The sequence below is a fragment of the Notamacropus eugenii genome, chromosome 3, assembly GCF_028372415.1.
Source record: "Notamacropus eugenii isolate mMacEug1 chromosome 3, mMacEug1.pri_v2, whole genome shotgun sequence".
Lineage (NCBI taxonomy): Eukaryota > Metazoa > Chordata > Mammalia > Diprotodontia > Macropodidae > Notamacropus > Notamacropus eugenii.
In genome coordinates, this window is record NC_092874.1 from 5,892,452 (window position 1) to 5,906,066 (window position 13,615).

The following is a 13,615-nucleotide window of genomic DNA, read 5'->3' on the forward strand; positions in this document are numbered from 1 at the left end:
GACTGGGGAAGTGTATTTCCTCTGAACCCGGGGAGAACATGAACGTCACCACATGTTGGTGATGAGCCTTCTCCGGGACCAAGAGCTGCCTATGGGAGAACAAGCAGACTCAGACAGCAGGTGTCCCTGTGTCCCATGCAAGTGACAGGTGCAAGGTCTTCCTCATGGATAGCCTTCTTCCCCCTCCCCCAACACGTGCATGTGTGTTTGTTGTATGACTCTCTCTTCAGAGAGGTCTTGGCTATGTGTCCACCTGTGTGCTTCTGGGAATGTAGCCGCTCCACAGGAAGTTCTCACTGACAACGGGCTCTGCAACAATCTCAGTAACTCTGTCTCCATCCCGTGAAAAGTCTATTATGGCTGTGAAATAAATAATGGCCTGGCTGCAGGTTCCATTCTCACAGGATGATGTTTCAGGAAGGTCCACTTGACAATGAGAAAGAGCCAGATTGAAACCTTGTGGTTCATTACCTGTTTTAGTGAGAAAAAAAAAAAAAGATCAGAGTTTGTCTCTAAGAGGGACATGTACATGGCAAAGAATTTTAGGATCAATGACTTAGCACATGCCAGAGGACAGATTTGGGACAGAAAAACTTCTCTGTCCTTTACAGATGGTCATTCCTACTCTACAGAGCTGCTGGACAATGACTTTTGATAAAGATGAGGCAACTTGGTGATATGAGGAAGTCCCAGACCAGGAAGAGATCCCACTCCATCTTTCTTGGAGTTCCCTTGGAATTGATCCATCTAAAGAAATGGCCTCTTTGGCTTGGCTGCTCATGGTAGTTGTCAGGATACCTTGCTCAGTCTCCCCACCAAGTACATCAGGAAAGGAATGTTTGGACAAATTGATACATACAAAATGTTTCAGAATTTAGCATCAACTCCAATTGTTTTTTACAGCGTAGTTCCTCTTAGCTCTTTCTATCTTACCCATTGCCTAAAGTATTCAATATACTTTATTTTACTTTGTACTGTATACTGTATATTATACACCTGGATAAAATTCCACAGTGGGGAATGAAAATTATGCATCAAGGTCTTTTATGTACTCAGTCTATCTGGTGATTCTGGCAACAAAAGAGCCTCTGGAAAAGCATCGAGCCTTGTCTGGGCTATGAATCATGACTGCTCTGAGGCGGTATCAAAATGAGTTGGGGAGCTTATCAATTCACTGGGCTATAATTTGCTTTTAATTGTGTGTTGGTGCTGGTTTTTTCTTTAAAAAGTTCACTGGCTAAGCACATGACTAGAGGTAGGTTGTGAGTGGAGGGAAGAGAGGGGCAAGGCATTTAGGGGTATTGCCTGTACCTATAACTAACATTTTTAGAACACTTTAAGGTTTGCAGAGGGCTTTATATACATTATCTTTGACCCTCATAACTCTGTGAGGTACAAGCTCTTATAATTCCCATTTGATAGACAAGGAAACTGAGTCTGGCAAAGATTTAGTGATTTTTCCCAGGATCACACAGCTAGGAAAACATCTGAGACAGATTTTGAACTCAGGTTTTGCTGATGCCAAGTCCAACATTTAATCCCCTGTACCACCTAATTGGCCATGAGGGCAAGGTACTCGGGCTGTCCCATAGAGCCAAGACTGCCTGGTGTATATAACTAAGACTTTGCATTTTGTGGGGCACTTTTGTTTTCAGAAAATATAATCTACTCTCTTCCTCGGGAGTCAATTAGACCAAAATGGGACCAGGAGCTTTCCTTTTTTTCAAAATTAGGTGAGAACAGCGAAATAATGGAGGCTGCCTAAGTCTCAGGACTGCAGAGATGACTCAGCAGCACTCTCTCCCAGCATTGAAGTGTCAGGCACTGCTCACTGACAACCATCTTGTGCCAAGTCCAGAGGTAGATGTCCAAAACCTCAGCCATTCTTTCTTATGGGTAAGACCTTGTTCATTAGAAATGACTTTTTTCCATTTGAAGTTTTAGACTCAATGCAGAAAAATCTATTTCTGAGGGCAGAGAGAACTTTCAGCAATGTTGGGAGGGCACCTTGACTTTACACCATGACAGATGGCTACAGTGCCAGGGGGCACAGTGAGCTGTGCTCTCAGCCTGTTCACCCCAGGTGGGGATGTGAAGAGAGGGGTGCTCTAGTCTTACAGAGAGGGGCACAGACTCCTTGCCTGTGTACCAGGGGTTGGTGTTTATCAGTCTCTAAGAATAATTACCTAAATGGGTCTTCTGAGAAGATGGCTTCTGGTAGCAGGGTGTACAGTCCCTGGATTGAAAAGGTCTGTCATTGGTGCCCTTTTTAGCAAGAGTTTAAATTCATTCGGTGCAGAGAAGTAGATATTTCTGTGAATAGAGAAGCTGAGTCTGCACTAAAGGGTTATAGAAGCATTTAAATGTTGCTTCAAAGTGCCTCAGAGGTCACACAGTGGAACCCAACAGCTCAGAGCAAGGATTCCTTGGGGTTCACTTAGGCTTGCCCCTAATAACCACCTGTCCACTTCTGGCTACGGGAAACACATATTCCAAGAGGGTTGTGGTAACACAGCTTCCAGTGAGATACTCTTACCCCGGTCAATGGTTTTCAATATCAATGAGACTTTGCATCCTTGGCTGAGCTCAGGACAGAGAACAGGAACCGTGCTCTGTATCTTCAGTCGGTGCTCTCGTCCATCTTCAGAGATAGTGCTTGCCTCTGGCTGGAGCTGGCATGGAGAGAAAGCTAGAATATTGACCATGTAAATGTAATGGCACCTGCTGCAGAGACATTGCTTGATTGCTACGTTGTGGTTGCTTACTTCCCTTAGAGGATAAGGATTTTAATGGGGAACTTTTCTGGTAACTCCTTTTACTGCCAATAATATGGACAGATAAGGAAAGCTATCAAGCATTGTGCTAATTGAACACAGTTGATCATAAGCTCCTTCACAGCAGGGACTGGTTTTGCCTTTCTTTGTAGCTCCCACATGTGTAGTACGTGGCACATAGTAGGTGCTTGATATGAATGCTGGACTCTACTTCGCAAGTATTTTGTGTAATAGAAATGACTAACATTTATTGATGTTCCTTAGAACATCATGAAGTGCAAAACCCTTTACACATTCAGTCCTTCAATGATTCTAAATGGCTCGTAGTATAACGGTTTCCTCTTTATCAGATGAGGAAAGTGAATCTCAGAGACATTAAGGTACTTGATATCACTAGTAAATGTCAGGTGCTGAATCTGAACCCAGGCCTTCATGAGGCCAAGTCCAAGACTCCAGCCACTAAACCATATTGCTTCATCACAAAGTGAAACTATGTCAAAAAATCCACCTGGAATATCCGGAGATGATCAGTCAACGAAAAGAACAGACTGAGCGACATTCCAGCATTGCAATGCACTAGATTTCATTTCAAAATGAAAACGGAAAGGCTGAAAGTGACCTCCCAGGCAGGCTTGCCCCATGGTGACCAGCTACTCCCGATCATCTTTGGCCTCTGGGGGCCCCTCGGCCTAAACAACTGAAAAATGTAAGGTTTTTGAAGGCCCACTCTCTATCATTTTTGCCTTTGTATCCTCAGTGCTTATAAGGGTCTGCCACATAGTAGGAAAGCTTAATAAATGGTTATTACTTTGAACTGAAGTGCCATTCACTGTTTGTTGATATTTATTTGAGAGCCCAGGGTAGCTAGGTGTCACAGTGGATATAGTCCTGGACCTAAAATTGGAAACACCTGAGTTCAAATACAGTCTCGTACACTTACTATCTGGGTGACCCTGGGCAAGTCACTTCACCTTGTTTGCCTCAGTTTCCTCATCTGCAAAATTATCTGGAGAAGAAAATGGCAAACCACTCCCATATCTTTGCCAAAAAAACCCAAATGGGATCATGGAGAATTGGACATGATTGAAATGACTGAACAACAACAAAATCGCCAACCTGAAAGTACTCTCTACACGTGAGCTGCTTTCATCGGGTCCCTCAGAGGCTTCCCTGTGTCCTCACAGCAAAGGTGGGGGAGGAAGCAAGGGGCACACAAGCAAGAAGCTATGGAAAGTGGATGTCATCTTTTTCTTTTCAAATAAGACAGGTGCGAAATGTTCCCCATTCTTCATTTCCGGTTAGAACTCAAGTGACTAAATCATTCTCTAAGCAATGCATCAAGGAGTCCATTATATCCTCTTTGATATCCTGCTTTAAACTTAGTTAGCAAAGCACATTCCCCACAGCAGCCCCATGAAGCCAATCATATTTGCACTATTTTCTCCAGTAACAGATGAGGGAACAGGGTCAAGCAGGTAAACTGAAGGCAGTGTCAGCGTCAGGATTTGAACTCGGTCTCCTGAGCAAGGACAGTATCCCTAGGAAATGCTCATAGAAGATCACAACTATCCACTGTCACTTTCCTTTCCCATCTCGACATCCTCACCCCTCCCTCCCTCCCGACACCTCCCAGAGGTCTATCCTCCACCTACCTTAATACCAGCAAAGAATTCTTTACTCTCAATGACCACACTTTGCACACCTGGGTTCTCCCGGAAAAAGGCAGACGCACTACAGAAAATCTGCAGACAGAGTTGCTGTTTTAGCAATAAAATCTTTGAGGACATTTTCTTAAAGCATTTATTTTGAAAGTTAATTAACTCTATTTCACACTAGGGAAAGTAGAAAAGATCACAGACCCAACTCAATCTTCTCCTTCACCCTAGATTTGATCCAAACTCCTTGGTCAGCCCTAGAGCAGCCTCTCTGTGAACGTCCCAGAATACTAGTATCTCAGAAGGGGACGGAACCTGAGAAGGCATCACATCCAACCTGTCCCTGAACAAGACTCCCTTCTATAGTATCCCCAACAAAAGGCTATCCAGCCTTTGTTGGAAGGCCGGGGTGGGGGAGAAGGGAAAGACCCTTTCCCCCAAAGTAGCCCATTTCTAGGTCAAGAAGTCATGAGTTGGAGGCTGTTAAGAAAGGAGAGCAGACACACTGGGGGTCAATTGCTTGGTTGGCAGCCACGCACACACCATGACTGAGTTCATGGTTGAGCAGCTTGAACCCAGACACAAGGCTAAAGGGATCAGAAGATATTTCAATTTAGGATGCTTGTTTTTGAGGGAAGAAACTATTATTATGGAAGTCCAAGAGGCCAGGCCCAGAGGCCAACCAGCAGAGGGATTGTAGGGAAGGCAGAGCCACCAAAGGGCTGACCTTGGCTACAGTGGAGATGTTGGTAAGGATAAGCTTGCTCTCTTTCCCAAAGTAATAGACACCCAGTCCCCAATTCTACAAATCCAGACCGTGGAATATCCTTGAGAATTCAGTGAACAAACTGTATTAGTCCTGGGCCATTATCACTGACCAAACTGTTGTCCTGGACTCCCAAGACAAAACACCATTCAATAAAAATTAAAGAACAACGTTTTAAAGAGGGGTCACCTTCCCCAATAATGGGTGCAGAGATCTGGTGGAAGAAACAGAGGCCCTCCTGCTCTGCTCCCAGAGCTGTGATTCCTCCAGTGAACCTATGGGAGATGAATTTATTTCCCAATACTTTTATGCCAATAAGGAGAGTGACTATTTTATCTACCAGAGCACCAGGCTTTACAGAATAATGCCAGGGAGAGGAAGATCCCATCTCCTATCTCTGTTAGATTCAGCATTCGGACAAAAGGCTTAAACTAACAAAATAATCTATATTTCATAGCTTCATAATGTGGTGTTTTGAAAGTTTGACCTTGAAAGTCAGTGAAATTTCAAAAAGAAAGTGTGTTTTAGGTAATGTATAAGCTTTCTCTTTAAGATCTTATGGATATTCCCTTCAGGAATGAGATGATCTATACTTCTAGGGTTCAGAATGTTCTCTATTTGGGGGAAGGAAAGGGTCATGGACATTACTGGATTTTTTTCCCCTAAAATCTTGATGTTCATTTTTATGAAACAGCTTTGAGGTCTATTTTCTTACAATGAAGAATCACACTTGAATTGTTGAATATTTACCCAACCCACTGTTTATTTAGAAGACAGTGTTTGAGAATTATTGTGGTCCCCAAATGAAACCTCCCTTGACCAAGCAGGTGATGAGTCTCTCCCAGCTGAAGAACTTAATCACCAGGTCAGTAGATGAAGCCTTCCCAGCACTGGGAGAGCCCACCAGAGCTGATTCTCCAAGGACACAGGTTTTGACATCCCAGGGTCCCCCCACACCACGAAGTGGTGGTCAGCAAATCCATTAAACACTATGGGTCTGAAGTAAAGGTGTGAAAATCAGGAAATGATCCAAAGTGTATGGGTGTGTCCATCTGAAACAGAAGATGAAGGCATTCACCTCAAGAGACACTGACCAAAATCTTTAGGCAGATGTTGTGAATAACGACCATTCACATATTCACAGACAGTTCTACCTTCACCCATTTATAACTGGAAATATCATGAATGCCAAGGAAAGTGATGGCAACCACTCCAGACACTCTCTCTGATGGAGACAAGAACCCATTTTTAGATAAGGAAATAACATTTGGAAAGTCCCATCCTTCAAACCTACCCTGTCTCCAAGCCGAAGATTCACACCATCAAGTTCTATAAGGGAGGACTCCTCTACTGTGATTTCCTCCTTTAGTTCTTCTCGGAGTCCTTCTGAAGAAAGTCGAGACCAAGCAATGACAAATCCCAGGGAGCTGTTTGTGGGGGACCCCTCAAAGGTGCATTGGAGAAAGATCTTGGATGCAATCAACTTGACCTCAACCTCTGGGGCTCCTGGAGGGGAGGGTGGTGATGGGATAGCAGGAGGACCTAGGAGGAAAATCTTATCAATGTTGCTTAGTTTCTTAAAAAAAATAGGAGCACGGAGAAGACAACAATTCTGCTTCAAGATTTAAGTCATTTAAATGACTTTTTCTTAGTAAAATTACCTCCATGCCATTAGAACAAATATTAGAATAAAAAACAGTATCAAACATTGCAAACATGATGGGTCCTAGGAAGCTGCTGAGAAAGAGCCTGACCCCATTCATTGATATGGGACCACCTGAGATATGACCTTCAGAAAATTCAAGGAACTCACCGTAATTTTCTAGTCCTCAACAAGGTGGAAAATGTTCTTTGTTGATGTATTTCCCCTCAAACCCCAGTGGAACAGCAATTCTCCATGGCAGCGTGGTTAACTACCAACTATGTGCATTGATTGTTTCCACTCATGAGATAAGCTCAGTGACTGAGCGTTAAACCAATTTCTGGCCCCTGAAGCAATGATGTTGTTCCAAAGGGTGGCCCAAAGACATAAAACCTCCCCAGTTGGATAACATTACAATTCCACAGCTTACCAAGGAGACAGTTTCCTAATTAAAAACCCAACGACATACTATTTCACCAGCATGCTCTGTTCCAAGACTTGCTCTTTCGAAGAGTGATGCCAGTTTTTTAATGAAATGCATGAAATGCTAAGAAACAGCCGACCCTAGTCTTTTGTCTCAGGGTTGCAGGAGCATGCACTCTCATTACCTTCAGGAAATTGAAGTAGGATTTTACAATTTTAAATTTAAAAGTGATTCCGAGAGCTGGAGAGTTTCTAAGAGCCTCACTGTTCTGCTTTATTTTGTTTTAAATAAAAAGAGCAGGTCCCTTATTAAGTGATAATTTTGAACATAAGGATTTGTGAAACATTAGGGAAAATTGATTCATGCCCATGTACTCCAAAAGAAAACACCGTGCTTCTAAATTTGGGTCTTGAGCTGGAAGATCCATTCTGAGCCACATCCAATGACAGGCAATCTGGGCCAAGCACATGCCTCTACCATTGTGGACACAGCACAGGATAACTAGCCCAAACCACAGATTATCCTGAAAGTCTGCTGGAAAAAGGTCAAGGTAATTGAGCCCATCATGAAAAGCCAAGTCCTATCCATACTTTGACAGGTACTGCCAACATCTGCTTCATCAAGGGCACACATTGATGATGGTGGGACAGAAACAGCTATAAGAACACATCTAAACTTAGTCTATTTTTATAAAGGAGCTTTAAGAATAAGACTCAATCAACTAATTAATCAATCAATCAATAAGCATGTATTAAATACCTACTAAGTGCCAAAGACGGTCATAAACATTAACCCAGAATGAAGAAACTTGGAGCTGTGTCCACAGTGATTCCATGCTGGTTACTTTCTGTCCCAGTTCAGATAACAACATGTCTCAAACAATAACGTAAGAGATGACACACTAAAATTTTAGGTAATTCAGGTACAGCCTCAGTTTCCACAGCTATAAAATGATCTTATACTAGATATCTTCTAAATTTTCTTTCCAACTCTAGATCTAAGACACCATGACCTCAAGATTTTATACACATATATATATGTATATGTCTATTTGTGGAGGCATACATAGAATACATGCATGTATATACACACAGTATTCACATGTGTATACTTGCATGTGCACAATATGTGTGTGCACACAAGCACACATACACATGATGGGAAGGCCCCAGACTTGGACTACAAAGAAATGGGCTTAAGCCCGGGCTCCCACCGGCCATATGGGTTTACAGGATCACAGGAAGTTAGGGGTGAGAGTGATTCACTTCTCTGAGCTTCAATTTCATAATTTGTAATGGGGATAATAAAATTTAGTATCATAGGATTTAGCAATGAGAAGGACCTTCCAGATTATCCAGTTGAACTCTCTCATTTTACAAATAAGGAAAGTGCCCTTCAGCAAGATGTCATGCTCAAAGTCACAGTACAGGCTCGGGGTACTCCACCCCACTGGGCAGCGCTGACTGTCACTGGGTAAAGGCCTTGTCATCTGTAAATGGGAACGTTTGTCATTTTCATCTGGAACAAAGTCCTGGGATTTGGACCCATTCCAGACCTGTGTTGATGTTGGTCAATCACCCTCTTCACATCTGATATGAGGCAAGCAGTAAGTGACCACCACAGGGCAGGCACTATGCTAGGCTCCAGTGATGCAAATATAAGTTAACTGTTTAATGGAAAGAAACCAGTTCTTCTATTAAACTCAGAAATGTGAAACCAGACTAGGCCATGTGGGAATTTACTCTGCTTGACTAAGCATATTTGTACAGGGCCTTGATTTTCTTATTTTTCCCCCAATTGGGTGAGGTAGGGGACAAAGGAGACTAGGAATAGGGGAGAGGAAGGGGGACAGGGAGAGGGAAAGAGAGGGAGGGGGAGAGAAGGAAGGAATGAAGATCAATCACTGAGACATCCTCTTTTAATGGAGAGAAATGAACAGAAAGGTGAGGAAGCAACCCTAAAAGCATAACACATTTGGAAGTCAACAGGTTGAACTAATCTGTTTAAATAGGACAAGTGAGCTTTATGCATTTTCATGTGTACAATCCTCTTTTCTGTTCTCCTATGTCTATGTAAATGCCCATTCTATCGGATATTTATATTCAAAATACAAAGCAAAAACTAATTTTAAAAGAAAGGAAAAAAAGAAAATCAGGCTGAGCTAATCCATAGTATTGTAAGGTTATACAAGCGTCAGCTTTGAGCCTGGCTGTATAAAGAAAGATTGCAGGGGACACAGAAATGTACATATTTAAAATTCCAGAAAAAAGAGGAAAGTAATACAAACCTTAAATATTATCCCTTTCCAATATTATCAAATTCCTTAAATGCATTTTAATTCAGGATATATGACCAATCTATCAAATAAACCTTGGAGTTGGAGCATAATTCTTTCTTCAGTTCAGAGCTCTCCATTCCACACAGTAATTGGCCTCAGAACAGAATGGAGTCCTGTAAGCATGTTCCAGTAGCAAGATGGTTTTCCACTATAAAAGCAAATGAAGCACTATAGGAAAATTCAGGAAATAATGCATAGTAGGTGGGGACTGTCCCGTTGGCTTGTATTGTATTCCCAGGGCTGAGCACAAGGCCTGCACGCAGTAAGCACTTTATATATGTCCCCCCTTCTCTCCTTTGCCCCTCTGGACTCTTTCTCCAACCATCCAGTGGAAAACTGACCAAAAAGAGCAAGGAAACCCAAGATACCATGGACATCCATAATGCTCTGCAGCCTGGGACTCTGTCCAAGCACAGGATACCAGGTTTATCACCAGGTCTCTAATCTACCTCACCTGCCCCCACCTAGTGGTTTGGAGCAAAGACCCCAGGCTTGTGTGTCTGTGCCTATGCATCTAGCAGCACCAAGTAGAGCACCTGGGAAACATTTCATCACTCTTTGTTCAGTCAATGAGGCAGGGCAGGTTGAAGATATACAAAGAGCTCTGGATTTGGAGTCAGGGTGCTGGGTTCAAATACGGACCATGCTCCCTGTTTGACCTTCATACTCCCTGGGATCCCAGTGACCCACAAGGACTAGATTCATTCATCAATGCCATAGCGACATTTTCCCCCATTTCTGAATGAAAGCCCATGTGAATGGCAGCCATTGGCACCAGAGGAGTTCTCTCACCTTCTGCACAGTACCCCATACAGCCCTGGGTGGGCAGCAGGAAGTAGACCAGGAAGTGTCTGCAATTCCTCACAGTCACAGAAATCCGGAACAAGCAGCAGTCCTTGGCAGCCCCAAAGAACTCCCAGGAAGCACAGGCTGTCAGCTGCTTGGCCTCCCCTGGCAGGGGCAAGGCCTCCCCTTCTCTCAGCGATAACCAGAGCGGTACTTGGGTACCACAGCGGTTCACCTATTCCACGAAGGAAAAAGAGTCAAAGACTCAGCAGGAACGGAGGGGACAAGAAAGGTTTCTGGGTCATTTTCCCAAGGGGCACACGAGTGGTGGATCGAGCATCTGCCCGTCCCAAGAACCTGCAGGCACAAGGACTCATGCAGCAGCAAAGTCGGCCCAGGCAGCTCTCACTGGAGCCGAGCCTGAGCAGATTCCTATTTCTGGTGTGTGTGTGTGTGTGTGTGTGTGTGTGTGTGTGTGTGTGTGTGTGTGTGTGTGTGTGTCTGTGTGTGTGTCTGTGTCTGTGTCTGTGTGAGTGTGTGTGTGGAGTGGAGGGGGGGGGGGGGGGCAGACCAGCACACCACCAGCTTCGGGAGTGCTGCTAGTACTAGAAATGCTGTAGCATATGTTGTGCTTGTACTTATCGGTGGGTTTAAAAGACCAAGCATCACATCCTTCCAGGCTGACGGCCATCCCAAGCCAGACATACCAGGGGATTTCCTTCTAAATCAGCTGGATGCACAAAAAAGCTTCCATGCTCGCTACAGGTTTCCAGTGGAACATGCCCTGATTCTCTGAATGGAAACCAAGTAGAGAAGGAGATCCAAGGCACGAAAGAAGGAATGAGATTAAATGCGCTCTGATTCAACAAAGACCTTGATCTAGATCCCACCATGGACTTTACACCACAAAAGCCCCCCACCCAGGACTGCCCAGGGGTTCCTAGGAGCCAGCACTGATTAATGACCTACTCTGTGCTAGGCACATGCCAGGCATTGGGAATTCCAAAACCCAAGGCAAGTGGTCCCTGCTCCAGGAGTTTCTATTCTGCTTTCTCTCTCCTGGGTGCTCCCCTGTCTGGCAGGGCCTTCATTCTGCAGACCTGGAGCAGAAGAATCAGGAAAAATCTTTTTTTTCTCCAATTGATTTCCATTTCCAAAAACCAATTATGGTTTGTCCAGTTAAAATTATTTATGGATAAAGTAAATTTCTGCTCAGTAAAAGAAGGGGCAGCATAAAGAGAAACCCAGGTTTAAATGCTGACTTTTATACTTGCAATATTACTTTGGACAAGGCATTGGACTACCCTAGGCCTCAGTTTCCTCATCTGTAAAATGAAGATAACGATATTTACACTATGTACCTGTCCCCCAGGCTTTGTGTGTTCATGTTCACTTAAATGTCGTATAATTTACAAAACTTTGTTTACATATATTTTATCAAAAACACACCTTCTGCATAAATTAAGGGATGGCATTTTTGAGTTTCAAGAAAAACCTACTTATACACAGTCATATCCTCAAGCACCCTAAGAAAACCAGAGGCTAAAACGTTCCCACCCTAGGAAGCTCACTAAGCCTGGAAAGTTCCATTGTTATTTCCTGGATTCTAACCTTTGAAGGCTTAAACATCACTGAGCAGGAATTCAGCGTAAGTGGCATGTTCCTCCTCCCTTTCAGTGGGGCAGCCCTGCCTTCCTCCTCCACTACCTCCACCTGACCACGGGCATTTCCCTGGTGTGCGTCTGCCTGCTGGAAGTACCTCCAAAGAGAGCTGAGACTGGGCTTTGAAGATATGGCTCCCCCTACACGGTCGGTGCTTCCTGCAATTTCCTGGCCACTCTGCTCAGCAGGCAGCCTCTCATCTCTTCCCTCCTACCCCATCCTTTTCCCCAAAAAATCCAAAGGCCATAATGATTCACTGGACCATGAAAGAAAAGCACAGGAGACATCATGAGTCCTTCTGTGCAGCTGAGATAAAGTGAGACAATACCTCTACACAGACAGTTGGCATCTCGGCAGGAGTGTCTGAGATCTGGAAGCGGTACCAGCCTGGGAGAAGGGAACGGTCACAAATCAGCCCCACCGACGGCTGCCCTTCCGGTGCTCCAAAATGCACATTCCTCCGAGGATCTTGGAGGATCTGGTGACCTTCAGGAGAGCACTCCTGAGCTGGGGACATGGATGAAGCTTTAGAATGCAGTCTGTCTTGTCTGTCTGGAGGCATACTTAGGAGGAGCCCTGATTCCAGTGTAAGCCTGGGGGTCATTACAAACACTAGGCCAGCTCCTAAAGATCTGCCAACCAGCCCATTCCCCTCCTCCAGCTCTTGGTCCATTCTCAGGATCTACCCAGGATCCTGGGCCATCCAGGTCACAGTCTGGACTTGAGGCTTCTTCCTCAAACAAAGTCCATGTGCCAGTGATGCTACATGACTTGGTACTAGAGTACCATGATCCCTGAAGTGAGAACTGAGGGTGACCCAGAGGGCAATGGAGGGTGCATGGTGGCCATGAGTTGCTACAGCATCTCTCCAAGGAAGAATTGGGCAGGAGAAGCAGCAGAAAGGAGGCTGTCAGAGAGAAGAATAATGCCCATCCCCTCGCAGGAATGCAGGACATCCCATGTCCTCCCCTGGCATCCACACACCAGGAGCTCAGGGGAAGGAACCCAAGCCTGCCCTAGAGAATGAGGACAAGGACAAGGTTTACCAAGAGGAGACGAGGCTAGCCAGGATCAGAGGGAGGACCAGATCATCAGGGTCACAGATTCATCCAAGAAGTAAATAATAAATGGCATTTCCAAAGTGCTCTGAGGTTTGTGAATGCATCGTGTGCACTTGTTAACTGATTTGATCCCTGGGAAGCCGGTGCTATCATCATTCCCATTTAACAAATGAGAAAAATGAGGCAACAGGTTTCAATGTCTTGTCCAGGGTCACATAGCTAGTGAATGTCTGAGGCAGGATTTGAAAACTCAGGTCTTCCTGAATCCAGGTCAGACACTCTATCCAAAGTGCCACTCATGGTTCTCCTTAAAAGAAACTCAAAAAGGAGACTAATGGAAAGTCATCTTCCCTTCCTAGATTCATTGGTTTCATCCAATTCTAAATGTGATGGATTCTGGAAAGGTCAACATTTGTGTGTGAGAAAGCAATTTGCCCCTGCTTCTGTCAAGCTACTTAATATATTTAAACATAGAATTTTCCTGTAGAAGACAGAAGTTACCTTGGG

The 13,615-nt window shown here is 44.3% G+C and overlaps 1 protein-coding gene across 1 annotated transcript in view; it reads right to left on the reverse strand.

Annotated features, from left to right (window-relative positions):
* The window catches only part of VWDE (von Willebrand factor D and EGF domains), a 44,325-nt gene extending 31,761 nt beyond the window's left edge, over nucleotides 1-12,564 (reverse strand). The window contains 6 exon segments of the mRNA XM_072650320.1: nucleotides 254-471; nucleotides 2,537-2,672; nucleotides 4,427-4,516; nucleotides 6,490-6,737; nucleotides 10,392-10,620; nucleotides 12,376-12,564. Coding sequence (XP_072506421.1) covers nucleotides 254-471; nucleotides 2,537-2,672; nucleotides 4,427-4,516; nucleotides 6,490-6,737; nucleotides 10,392-10,620; nucleotides 12,376-12,564 — 1,110 coding nt within the window.
* Nucleotides 12,565-13,615: the final 1,051 nt, after the last annotated feature.